General features: G+C 48.5%; 1 protein-coding gene across 4 annotated transcripts in view; it reads right to left on the reverse strand.

Annotated features, from left to right (window-relative positions):
* The window catches only part of LOC147096839 (cytochrome P450 2F3-like), an 87,408-nt gene extending 78,808 nt beyond the window's left edge, over positions 1 to 8,600 (reverse strand). For all 4 annotated transcript variants that reach the window (XR_015074558.1, XR_015074557.1, XM_085973516.1 and 1 more), the window contains exon 1: positions 8,250 to 8,600. Coding sequence is in view for 2 of the 4 variants with exons in the window: in XM_085973516.1 (XP_085829642.1) it covers positions 8,250 to 8,429 (180 nt within the window). In the remaining 2 variants the exon portion in view is untranslated. The remainder of the gene's footprint in view (positions 1 to 8,249) is intronic.
* Positions 8,601 to 13,771: the final 5,171 nt, after the last annotated feature.

Raw genomic sequence — 13,771 nt, forward strand, 5'->3', positions numbered from 1 at the left:
CCATTGATTTAAAGTCTGCCTATCATCAACTCCCCATTAAAATAGAAGACCGACCTTATACGGCCTTCGAAGCTAATGGGCACCTGTTCCAATTCCTTTGGGTGCCCTTTGGAGTGACGAATGGGGTATCCGTCTTCCAATGGGAGATGGATCGTATGGTGGATGAATACGCGTTGGAAGCAACATTCCCGTACCTGGACAATGTTACTATCTGTGGGCGCGACCAACGGGAGCATGATCAAAATCTCGCGGAGTTCCTAGAGACTGCAAAGAGGTTAAACCTGACCTACAACGAAAACAAGTGTACCTTCAATACTACACGTTTGTGTATTCTTGGTTGCGTTGTGGAGAATGGGGTAATCGGGCCAGATCCTGAAAGATTACGCCCGCTTAAGGAATTACCTTTACCTCACACTGTAAAAGCTTTAAGAAGGTGTCTGGGATTCTTCTCGTACTATGCCCAGTGGGTGGCTAGCTACTCAGATAAAGTCCGACCTCTTATTAAGTCGATGTCTTTTCCGCTATTGGCGGAAGCTCAGGAGGCTTTCTTTAATATCAAACGGGACATTGAGAAGGCAGTGGTATGTGCCGTGGATGAGAAGATCCCTTTTCAAGTGGAAAGTGATGCATCTGATTTTGCGTTGGCAGCAACTCTTAATCAAGCTGGTAGACCAGTAGCTTTTTTCTCTCGTACATTGCAAGGGCCAGAAGTTCGACATTCTTCAGTGGAAAAGGAGGCACAGGCGATTATCGAAGCAGTCAGGTATTGGAGACATTATCTCGCTGGCCAATGTTTTATGCTCATTACTGACCAGCGATCTGTGGCCTTTATGTTCAATACTAAGCAGAGAGGCAAGGTCAAAAATGATAAGATTTTAAGATGGCAAATAGAACTGTCAACATATGACTATGATATTCAGTACAGGCCTGGAGTATTCAATGAGCCATCGGATGCTTTGTCACGAGGAGTATGTGCTAGTCTAGGTATAGATAAGCTTCAAAGTCTCCACGATGCACTCTGCCACCCTGAGGTTACCAGAATGAACCACTTCATTAAGTCCCACAATCTACCCTACTCTATTGAGGAGGTCCGTACAATGACTAGAACCTGTCATGTTTGTGCTGAATGCAAACCCCGCTTCTATAAGCCGTCCGAGCCAGCTCATCTTATTAAAGCAACTCGCCCATTTGAGCGTTTGAGTCTCGATTTTAAAGGTCCCCTTCCATCGAGCGACCGTAATGTCTATTTTCTTAATATTATAGATGAGTACTCTCGGTTCCCTTTTGTTATCCCCTGTCCGGATGTGACTAGTGCTGTTGTAATTAAATGCCTCTGCCAACTGTTTTCCTTGTTTGGCATGCCTAACTATATACATAGTGATAGGGGTTCTTCCTTTATGAGCGAAGAATTGCGACAGTTTTTGCTATCGAAAGGGATTGCAACGAGTAGAACTACCAGCTATAACCCTCGTGGTAATGGGTAGGTCGAGTAAGAAAATGCGACAGTGTGGAAGGCTATCGTACTGTCTCTGAAGTCGCGAGGCCTGCCGACCTCTCGCTGGCAGGATGTCCTGCCAGACGTGCTGCATTCCATAAGGTCTCTTTTGTGTACAGCAACGAATGCCACCCCTCATGAAAGGATGTTTAGTTTTCCAAGAAAAGCTACTAATGGAGTATCATTACCCACATGGTTGACGACCACGGGCCCTGTGCTGTTGCGCAGACATGTGAGAGGCCACAAGACTGATCCACTGGTGGAGGAAGTACAACTCCTTCATGCTAATCCCCAGTATGCGTACATTCAATATCCGGATGGGCGAGAGGATACGGTCTCTATTAAAGATCTTGCACCTGCTGGAGCTCGAAAAGAGTTCGACTCTGAGAGTAGAGTTTTCAATCGTGGTATTGGACCTTCAGAGGCACAAACCCTCAGTGTGGAAAACACTGATGATTCTGGGAATTCGAATGAACCGGAGTTAGTACTCCGGGAGGAGCCTCAGCAAGAGTTACGTCGTTCCCAGAGGACTATCAGACCTCCTGACAGACTGAATCTATAGCAGGGGGTGAATGTGATGAAATAACACTGTGTTCTGGCATTTGTATTGTCTGTTGTTGTTGTACTTGTTAATGTCTGGAATGTTCTACAGGTGTAACCACTAATGCTCCTCCCTAGCCCCGCCCCTCTGGATCCTCCGGATTGGTGTGAGTCTTACTTATAAGAGCTGGGTCTTACTCATAAGGGCTGGGTCGGTGATGAATGATGGTTGCCCTGTGTTAACTTGATGCCATGTTCTTACTTAATAAAAGCCTTTAGTTTTAAGCTTTAACCTCACGGATTCAGGCTGTTATTTGGCACATCACCATCACCAAGAGTGGCTCGGTAGCACCACTACTGACCGAGCTGGCCGAGCCCTGAAGGACATAGCTACCAGACTAGGACTGCAGCAGGTGGTGAGAGAACCAACATATGAGGGGAAAAACCTACTTGATCTCGTCCTCACCAATCTACCTGTCGCAGGTGCATCTGTCTATGACAGTATTGGTAGCAGTGACCACCGCACAGTCATTGTGGAGACGAAGTCCCGTCTTCACACTGAGGACACCCTCCATCGTGTTGTGTGGCTCTACCACCGTGCTAAATGGGATAGATTCAGAACAGATCTAGCAGCTCAAAACTGGGCATCCATGAGGCGCTGTGTGCCATCAGCAGCAGCAGAATTGTATTCCACCACAATCTGTAACCTCAAGGCCCGGCATATCCCTCACTCTACCATTACCATCAAGCCACGGGACCAACCGTGGTGCAATGGTTCAATGAGGAGTGCAAAAGAGCATGCCAGGAGCAGCACCAGACGTACCTAAAAATGAGGTGCCAACCTGGGGAAGCTGCGACACAGGACTACATGCATGCTAAACAGCGGAAGCAGCATGTTATAGACAGGGCTAGGCGATCCCACAATCAACAGATCAGATCAAAGCTCTGCAGTCCTGCCACATCCAGTCGTGAATGGTGGTGGACAATTAAACAACTAACGGGAGGAGGAGGCTCCAGGAATATCCCCATCCTCAATGATGGTGGAGCCTAGCACACGAGTGCAAAAGACAAGGTTGAAGCGTTTGCAACCATCTTCAGCCAAAAGTGCTGCGTGAATGATCCATATCGGCCTTCTCCTGAGGTCCCCACCATCACAGAAGCCAGTCTTCAGCCAATTCAATTCACTCCACGTGATATCAAGAAATGGCTGAGCGCACTAGATACAGCAAAGGCCTTGACAACATCCCGGTTGTCGTGCTGAAGACTCGTGCTCCAGAACTAGCCACACCTCTAGCCATGCTGTTCCAGTACAGCTACAACACTGGCATCTACCCGACAATGTGGAAAACTGCCCAGGTATGTCTGTCCACAAAAAGCAGGACAAATCCAATCTGGCCAATTACCGCCCCATAAGTCTACTCTTAATCATCAGCAAAGTGATGGAAGGTGTCGTCGACAGTGCTATCAAGCAGCACTTTCTCACCAATAACCTGCTCACCGATGCTCAGTTTGGGTTCCACCAGGACCACTCGGCTCCAGACCTCATTACAGCCTTGGTCCAACCACCGGTGTACCGTGGCTGCAGTGTGTACCATCTACAAGATGCACTGCAGCAACTCGCCAAGTCTTCTTCCGCAGCACCTCCCAAACCTGCGACCTCTTCCACCTAGAAGGACAAGGGTAGCAGGTGCATGGGAACACCATCACTTGCAATTTCCCCATCAAATCACACACCATCCTGACTTGGAAATATATCGCCATTCCTTCATTGTCGCTGGGTCAAAATCCTGGAACTCCCTCCCTAACAGCACTGTGGGAGCACCTTCACCACACGGACTGCAGCGGTTCAAGAAGGCGGCTCACCACCACCTTCTCAAGGGCAACTAGGGATGGGCAATAAATGCTGGCCTTGACAATGACACCCACATCCCAGGAACAAATAAAAAAAACTATAACTAATAAATGCCTCTATCTATGTTTTATTACTCTAGAGTTATACTTTAATGGCTGAAGTCATTACTCTCATGTATTTCCTTGCACAAGCACTTTATATATCAGGAGACAAGCTCTGCATTCTCTTCACGACACTTCAAAGTCATCCTGGTTTATATTGGAAAGCCTGTTGCTCCAAGACACAAAGAAGTTCGACTGTTAACCCTTAGCTCCCCAAGATGTCCAACGTATATCTCTCCAGGATGCCTAACAGTCTGCTGAAGACACAGACCTGACCTCCTCCCTGAATTGACTACAGTTTTGGCAAGCATTAGGTAATGTGCTCTGTAATACAAACAGTTTACAAAGGGATTCAATGGTATTCATTGACTGATGAGATGTAAACAAAAACTACCTGTTCGTTTGCATTTACAGGAAACTTTCGATTTACCGGCACCTAAATAACCGGAAATCTCGGTTAACCGGCAAAATTCAGGAGTAGGTTCAGGTAACTTTTATTACTTGCCTTCCTCCATTTGTTGCTGTGCAAGGGTGTGGCTGCAGCTGTTGCTAAGCTACAGAGACGCTTGCAACTTGTGCCCATTGTTCTGAACCTGTTGCTAAGCAACAGGGTTTGTTGCTTTATACGGAGCTCTCAGCTCCGTATCTTTTACTATAGCGTTCGGTTATCCGGAATTTTTGATGAACCGGCACCACGTCGGTCCCGTCCGTGCCGGATAAAAGAAAGTTTCCTGTATCTGCATAAGTAAGACATTGGCAGCTTCCTCTGACAGACTTACACCTCGCAGCCCTTTGTAGTTTGTTAATTATTAAATTTTGCAGAAGTTATTTCCTCCAGTGGAGGTTCTTTAAGTCAAGAACTTTTTGAAAGAAAACACTGTTGGCTTTACAGAGCCACCTCTGTTTTTTGCAAATATTGAAGATTATGTAGGTAAATGCATCATCTGTTTACTGCGCTATGTTAATCAGGAAGCACCCAGGTTGGATCTTCTGCTAAGTTATTTGACCTCAACTGGGGCAATGCAGGAATGGGCGAGGGCATCAGTGTCCCTGGGCCAAGGAGGGCCAAAACTAGTCAAAATGCCCTCTCACAAACCATATCCAAAGATTCTGGGCAGTGCACACTTGTGGATAATAGGGGAAGACGATCCGCTGCGATGGCTCCCTTGGTCAAATAGCCCGCTAACATTAATTCTCCATCCCCACTCCCACTCTGACCTCTCGGTCCTCGGCCTCTTACACTGTTGCAATGACACTCGAGAAACAGCCCCTCGTCTTTCGATTAGGCATTTTGCAGCCTTCCAGATTCAACATCGAGTTCAACAACATCAGACCATAACCTCGGCCTCCATTTTTTCCGACGACAGTTGTTGATGATTCTGCCGTTCCCATTTACACCTCCTCCCGACCCATCTTTTGTTTCTTTACTTGTCCCATTACCACCTCCTTTTGCCTCGCACCATCAACCCTTTTGTCATTTAATCTCTCCTGCCTTCCACCCCATCACAGACCTTCCCTTTTGTTCTTTCCTCCCCTCCCCCCCCTTTCCCTGCCCCTGCACTTGCTTAAAACCTGATGTATCTCTAGCTTTTTTCCAGTCCTGACGTAAGGTCACCAACGTGAAACGTAAACTCTGTTCCTCTCCCCACAGATGCTGCCTGACCCGCTGAGTATTCCCAGCATTTTCTGGTTTTTTATTTGACCTCCTGAACACTCACCGTTCCGGCTCAGGCACGAAGATGGGCCACTTGGCCAAGGTTACTGCCTGCCTGTGGGAGAATCACCTATTCATTTTAACCTAAGTCAAGTCAACCCTGAGGGCAGTTTCCAGACGGGTAGTGGTGAGAAGAGAGGGCAGCAAGCTGGGAGGGGGGAGGTGGGAAGCAATAGCGCCGAGGCAGGAGGAGATGTGAGGGGACGTATCAGAGCGAGCGAGAGTCGGGTTGTATTAGAAGCCCCTGCTTTCATTCTAGTTAAAGATGTGGGGATACAGGAAACTTTCGATTTAACGGCACCTAAATAACCGGAAATCTCGGTTAACCGGCAAAATTCAGGAGTAGGTTCAGCTAACTTTTATTACTTTTTTTACTTCATTTGTTGCTGTGCAAGGGAGTGGCTGCAGCTGTTGCTAAGCTACAGAGACGCTTGCAACTTGTGCCCATTGTTCTGAACCTGTTGCTAAGCAACAGGGTTTGTTGTTTTATACGGAGCTCTCAGCTCCGTATCTTTTACTATAGCTTTCGGTTATCCGGAATTTTTGATGAACCGGCACCACGTCGGTCCCGTCCGTGCCGGATAAAAAAAAGTATCCTGTACTCAGTTTGGGGTGGGGGGGGGGACCCATCTGCTGTGAGAGTTGCTCAATATAGACAGAAGATGTAATCCTGATGGGTGACAGATCTGTTGCAAGTAGGTCAAAGATATATTTATTTGAGAGCTGGCAGTGGAAATTCCCGTTCCTTGTAAACACCGAGTTTGCTGATTGCGCATCAAGCATTTCCTGTTAGCCCAAGACAGTAAACTCCCGTGAAGTTGATTAAATAGGGGATTCTGTGATTCTGCGATTCTGTGAAATAAAGCTTAGACAGTGTTTCTGCTTTGCTCGCACCCTTTAATAAAGGAAGAGGGGCGTTTGTCACAAGCAGGGACCTGTGCCTCACAGAAACACAAAAAATTCCAAACATTTCAGACAATTCCTTGTAGATCTCCATCTCTCTCTCTCCCAATGTGTGTTTGTCAGCAGTGTGCTTTCATGCCATAAGAACATAAGAAACAGGAGCCATTCAATAAGATCATGGCTTATCTTCGACCTCAACTCCACTTTCCCGCCCGATCCCCATACCCCTTGATTCCCCTAGAGTCCAAAAATCTATCGATCTCAGCCTTGAATATACTCAACGATTCAGCATTCACAGTTCTCTGGGGCAGAGAATTCCAAAGATTCACAACCCTCCGAGTGAAGAAATTCCTCCTCATCTCAGTCTTAAAAGACCGACCCCTTATCCTGAGACTGTGTCCCCTAGTTCGAGACTCTCCAGCCAGGGAGAAACAACCTCTCGGCATCTACCCTATCAATCCCCCTCAGAATCTTGTTGCATGTTGAGCCGAGGAGTCACGGATAGCCTTTAGTGCTTCACTGGGGGAATGGAGGTCCCGTATCCCAGGCTGCCCACGAAGCCGCCTGATTGGAACTCTCGGGCTAGGTCTTGACTTTGTGCGATAGCGTAAAACAGGCACTAGCGAGTTGACAGCCCGTTTTACATCTCTCCCGCTTGAAGTTAGTGGGAGTAAAAATCAGCAGAGATGCGAATCGGGCTGCCGACTCGCTATCGCCCGTTTTACCCTCATCAAGATCTACCCCCTTGTGTCTACAAAATCAGTTTCTCTTCTCCTTTCCTTAGGAGTTAAGGTACAGCATCTGGCTACGTTACACTGGGATTAGGAGCTGTATTTCTCCAGTGCAGTGTTTCTCAGTAGAGTCACTGGCAACAACAACAACTTGCATTTATATAGCGCCTTTAACGTAGTAAAACGTCCCAAGGTGTTTCACAGGAGAGCTAAATCAGACAACAATTGACACCGAGCCACAGAAGGAGACATTAGGACAGGTGACCAAACGCTTGGCCAAAGAGGTCAGTTCCAGGTTGACAGGCCACAGGTGTAGCTATGGCAACACCATTTTAGCCGCACACACTAATCTTAAAAGAAAAGGCCTTACACGCCACACAGGTAAACGTGCGGGTATTTACTTAACAAACGTACAGCGCCATTCAGTGTCTAAGGAGGTAAAGCACGCGCAGCGATCAATAGACAAGTTCACAAGTGTCCGCCGTGCGATTACGAATATTGAGATCGCAGGCCCAACGGTGGTGCCTATTACCCATTTTGCAATTTCCTAATCAGAAATGCAATGAGCCACATTGGGAGTCCCAATTCCCCACAGGTGGAGTCCCGATTAGCCACCTGTGGCTAGTGGCTAAGATATTGGACAAGGGCAGCACTAAAGGACTGTTACAGACTTCAGCAGATTAGAAGCTTTGTTTCTTTGCAAGTGCCGGCAGTCTTTACACCAGAGGGGGAGGGGGGGACATTTCACTTTGTGCCTCCACCGTTAGAGCTGAATTTCACGCTGGCATCACACTCTGCCAACACCTCCTCACACAGAGTGCAAACTTGCAAAGGAGCCGGCCCGCTGATCATGGGAAATGCACAGCGCGCAGACCGAGTGACACAAAGAAAGAAAGAAAGAAAGCCAGCTTACCTTAATGAGAGACTGATCAGGTGCTCTCTTGTCTATCTGCAGTGCGTTCCCTAGGAACGGGAGGGCAGGGGGACCTGGGGGGAGTCTGCTGTGCCTCGCCTTACTCCTCCAAGAGCACACGACAAGCACCACAGTCAGAACAAGGACTGCCAAAGTCGCTCCGGTGACACTGAAATCCATTGCGGTCCGGGTTTCAGTTCACGTTTTTAAGGCAGAGCCTGTATTTATACCAGTACGAAAGGAAGCTGTGACTGCCTTGCACTGTATTATGATATGACTGGAGGTCAGTGCCCTCCCTCTGTGGGCGGAGACTGCTGCAACATGAGGTATTCTGTAGCAGTGACTAAAACTATGATTCCTCACTTTGCCACTTGTTGACTTCTGTGCATTTGTCGATTTGTTTTTTTTTCCTAAGTACCTCACCCAAGCATGTCATTCGACCCATGACCTCTGGGTTGATTGTCCACCCCCCCCCCCCACCAATACCGCACATAACCAAGTTCTAAATGAGGGAGTCATTATCGCAGACGCACTCCAGGGCTGTGTGTCACCCAGTCTACAGTCGCTCACACACTGTCTCAGCCGTGGCTCAGTGGGTAGCGCTCTCTCTCACCGCTGGGTCAGAAGGTTGTGGGTTCAAGTCCCACTCCAGAGACTTGAGACGCAGAAATCTAGGCTGACACTCTGAGGGAGTGCTGCACTGTCGGAGGTGCCGTCTTTTGCCCGAGACGTTAAACCGAGACCCCGTCTGCCCTCTCAGGTGGATGTAAAAGATCCCTCGGCACTATTTCGAAGAAGAGCAGGGGAGTTCTCCCCCGGTGTCCTGCCCAATATTTATCCCTCAATCAACATCGCTAAAAACAGGTGATCTGGTCATCATCACATTGCTGCTTGTGGGATCTTGCTGTGTGCAAATTGGCTGCCATGTTTCCTACATTACAACAGTCACCACACTTCAAGATGTACTTCATTGGCTGTGAAGGGCTTTGGGACGTCCTGAGGTCGTGAAAGGCACTATAGAAATGCAAATCTTTCTTTTCTTTAACGGCAGTGGAGTGGGAGCAGTTCTGAGGACTTTACCGGCCTATTATTTTCTTTTGAGACCCAATGGTGCCATCAGGTCAGAACTGACGTAATTCGTGCGCCGATGGTCATTATCACAGTGCTGCTTGTGGGATCTTGCTGTGCGCAAATTGGCTGCCGCCTTTCCTGCATTACAACAGTGACCACACTTCAAAAAAAGTACTTCATTGGCCGCGAAGCGCTTTGGGACGTGGTGAAAGGCGCTACAGGATTGCAAGTCTTTCTTTCTGGCCACTCAATGGATCTCGACCTTTTTTTGTGCGAGCGTGTAAAATGGGTGATCGCGAGTCGGTAGTCGGTTTGACATCCCTCCTGATTGAAGTCAGCGGGAATAATAATGGGGAGAGACGTAAGCCGGGCTGCCGACTCGCTATCGCCCGCTTTACTCGATCTACGCTGCCGCACAAAGGCCAAGATCTACCCCCAATGCATTCTTGCTAGTCAACTGGTGTTTGCGTGACTCAATTAGGGGGGCTTGTCTGCCACTCATTTTCTGCAACTCATTATCCGCCCCCTGCAGTCTCTAGAACCAAAAAACAGCACCCAATATTATCCTAATGTGTCACGACGCTGGGTCTCCGATAGGGCCGCCAGCCCTCAAGGGTTGGCCTGGAGTCTCCAGGAATTACAGGCTAATCTCCTGCGAGCAAGAGCCGGGAGACAAGTCATTGGGCCAATGAAAAAAGTGTTTTTTTTCCATTTTCTTTGAACACTTTTGTTCGTTAGTTATAAAAATAGTGGCGACTGTTGCGGAAGAAACCATGTGGAGTCACAGGTCGGCTGTGATATGAGAGAAACTTTATTACAAGCGTGCAGGGGAGAGCCTTCAGCGTACCGAAGTCTCTCAACTTTACAATGGTCATCGCAGTATATTAATAGTCATGAATAACGAGGCTGGCGACTCATTGTTTCTGAAGAAGATGAGCTCGTTAAGTTAAAACGGCTGGGAGATCGAAACGAGATCTAAACCATCCAAACATGGAGACCTGGAAACCATTTCCCTGAGGCCATGTGTCCATTAAAACCACAGACAGCGGTCTGTGTATTGGAGGGGTATATCAGAGAGCCATTTTGGATAACACTCTCTCTCTCTCTCTCTGCCCTCCCCACAACGGAATGTCAAGAGGAGCTGAGCCTTGCTCTTCCAACCAAGACGGACTTCGACTCAGACTAGGACTCGCATGTCGCAAGGCCAGTACGGAACCAGGTAGCCGAGACATGTGGGAGGAAGCTACAACCAAGATCAAGGGCAATCTAGGTGAGCATTGCCAAGCCTGCACATCCACACGATCACTTAGCCATGTGAGGGGGTGCCTGTATGTTCCTACCAAACCAGAGGGAGTTTAGCGTTGGAAGGGTCCTGCGATAGTTTAGTTCACGGGAGGGTGTTTTTAGGCTGTGGTAAGTCAGCACGGCAGGGGCTTGTTGGACAAGTCAGGGTTGTACTGTTTTAAACTGTACTGTTGTGTTCACACCGCTCGTACTGTATGCGAGTGGAGTGGTTTTGTCAACCTTAATAAACACTGTACGGGTGAGCCCGAAAACGCTGTCCGTGTTCCAATCTGTCCTCAGTAATCCCTATTGTCCAGAACTTGTAGTAAGGGGGTTTGCGTGCTCGCTACAGGCGGGGCGAAACCACTGACAATAATTGGCGATTGCGGCAGGGCCTATAGGAAATTGACCACCGCAGAAACCGGTTACACCCCCTTGTGTCTACAAAATCAGTTTCTCTTCTCCTTTCTTTAGGAGTTAAGGTACAGCATCTGGCTACGTTACACTGGGATTAGGAGCTGTATTTCTCCAGTGCAGTGTTTGTCAGTAGAGGTCACTGGCAACAACAACAACAACTTACATTTATAGAGCGCCTTTAACGCAGTAAAATGTCCCAAGGTGCTTCACAGGAGAGCTAAATCAGACACCAATTGACACCAAGCCACAGAAGGAGACATTAGGACAGGTGACCAAACGCTTGGTCAAAGAGGTCGGTTCCAGGTTGACAGGCCACAGGTGTAGCTATGGCAACACCATTTTAGCCGCACGCACTAATCTTAATATTAAAGTCCTTACACGCCACACAGGTACACGTGCGGGTATTTATTTAACAAACATACACCGCCATTCAGTGTCTAAGGAGGTAAAGCACGCACAGCGATTAATAGACAAGTTCACAAGTGTCCGCCGTGCGATTACAAATATTGAGATCACAGGCCCAACGGTGGTGCCTATTACCCATTTTGCAATTTCCTAATCAGAAATACAATGAGCCACATGTGGAGTCCCAATTAACCACATGGGGAGTCCCAATTAGCCACATGTGGAGTCCCAATTCGCCACATGTGGAGTCCCAATTAGCCACATGTGGAGTCCCAATTAGCCACATGTGGAGTCCCAATTAGCCACATGTGGAGTCTCAATTAGCCACATGTGGAGTCCCAATTCGCCACATGTGGAGTCTCAATTAGCCACATGTGGAGTCCCAATTCGCCACATGTGGAGTCCCAATTAGCCACATGTGGAGTCCCAATTCGCCACATGTGGAGTCCCAATTCACCACATGTGGGATCCCAATTAGCCACATGTGGAGTCCCAATTAGCCACATGTGGAGTCCCAATTAACCACATGGGGAGTCCCAATTAGCCACATGTGGAGTCCCAATTCGCCACATGTGGAGTCCCAATTCGCCACATGTGGAGTCCCAATTCGCCACATGTGGAGTCCCAATTCACCACATGTGGGATCCCAATTAGCCACATGTGGAGTCCCAATTAGCCACATGTGGAGTCCCAATTCACCACATGTGGAGTCCCAATTCACCACATGTGGGATCCCAATTCGCCACATGTGGAGTCCCAATTAGCCACAGGTGGGATCCCAATTCGCCACATATGGAGTCTCAATTAGCCACATGTGGAGTCCCAATTAGCCACATGTGGAGTCCCAATTCACCACATGTGGAGTCCCAATTCACCACATGTGGGATCCCAATTCGCCACATGTGGAGTCCCAATTAGCCACAGGTGGGATCCCAATTCGCCACATATGGAGTCCCAATTAGCCACATGTGGAGTCTCAATTAGCCACATGTGGAATCCCAATTAGCCACATGTGAAGTCTCAATTAACCACATGTGGAGTCCCAAGTAGCCACCTGTGGCTCGTGGTTAATATATTGGACAAGGGCAGCACTAAAGGACTGTTACAGACTTCAGCAGATTAGAAGCTTTGTTTCTTTGCAAGTGCCGGCAGTCCTTACACCAGAGGGGGAGGGGGGACATTTCACTTTGTGCCCCCACCGTTAGAGCTGAATTTCACGCTGGCATCACACTCTGCCAACACCTCCTCACACAGAGTGCAAACTTGCAAAGAAGCTGGCCCGTGGATCGTGGGAAATGCACAGCGCGCAGACCGAGTGACAGAAAGAAAGAAAGAAAGAAAGCCAGCTTACCTTAATGAGAGACTGATCAGGTGCTCTCTTGTCTATCTGCAGTGTGTTCCCTAGGAACGGGAGGGCGGGAGGACCTGGGGGGAATCTGCTGTGCCTTGCCTTACTCCTCCAAGAGCACACGACAAGCACCACAGTCAGAACAAGGACTGCCAAAGTCGCTCCGGTGACACTGAAATCCATTGCGGTCCGGGTTTCAGTTCACGTTTTTAAGGCAGAGCCTGTATTTATACCAGTACGAAAGGAAGCTGGAAAAAGGGCTATTTGTCTGGGTCAGGCAAGAGGTCATGTGATGAAGCCTCCATAAGAACATAAGATGGAGGAGCAGGAGTCGGCCATTCGGCCCCTCGAGCCTGCTCCGCCATTCAATAAGATCATGGCTGATCTTTGACCTCAACTTCATTTTCCTGCCCGATTTCCATATCCTTTGTTTCCCCTAAAGTCCAAAAATCTATTGATCTCTGCCTTGAATATACTCAAAGACTCAACATCCACAGCTCTGTGGGGCAGAGAATTCCAAAGATCCCTCACAGAATCACAGAAACCCCACAGTGCAGATAGAGGCCATTTCGGCCCATCGAGCCTGCACCGACACATATCCCACCCGATCCCCGTAACCCCTACACCAACACATATCCCACCCTATCCCTGTAACCCCACGTATTTAATCCCCCTAACACTAAGGGTCAATTTATCATAGCCAATCAACCTAACCCGCACATCTTTGGACTGTGGGAGGAAACCGGAGCACCCGGAGAAAACCCACGCAAACACGGGGAGAATGTGCAAACTCCACACAGACAGTCGCCCAAGGCCGGATTCGAACCCAGGTCTCTGGCGCTGTGAGGCAACAGTGCTAACCACTATGCCACCGTGCTGCCTTGAGTGAAGAAATTCCTCCTCATCTCAGTCTTAAATGGCCGACCCCTTCTCCCGAGACTCCTGGCACTCCTGGCCGGCCTCCCGCATTCCACCCTACGTAAACCTGAGCTGATCC

The sequence above is a fragment of the Somniosus microcephalus genome, chromosome 34 (genome assembly GCF_052327205.1).
Source record: "Somniosus microcephalus isolate GS21.2 chromosome 34, FLI_Smic_1.0, whole genome shotgun sequence".
NCBI lineage: Eukaryota > Metazoa > Chordata > Chondrichthyes > Squaliformes > Somniosidae > Somniosus > Somniosus microcephalus.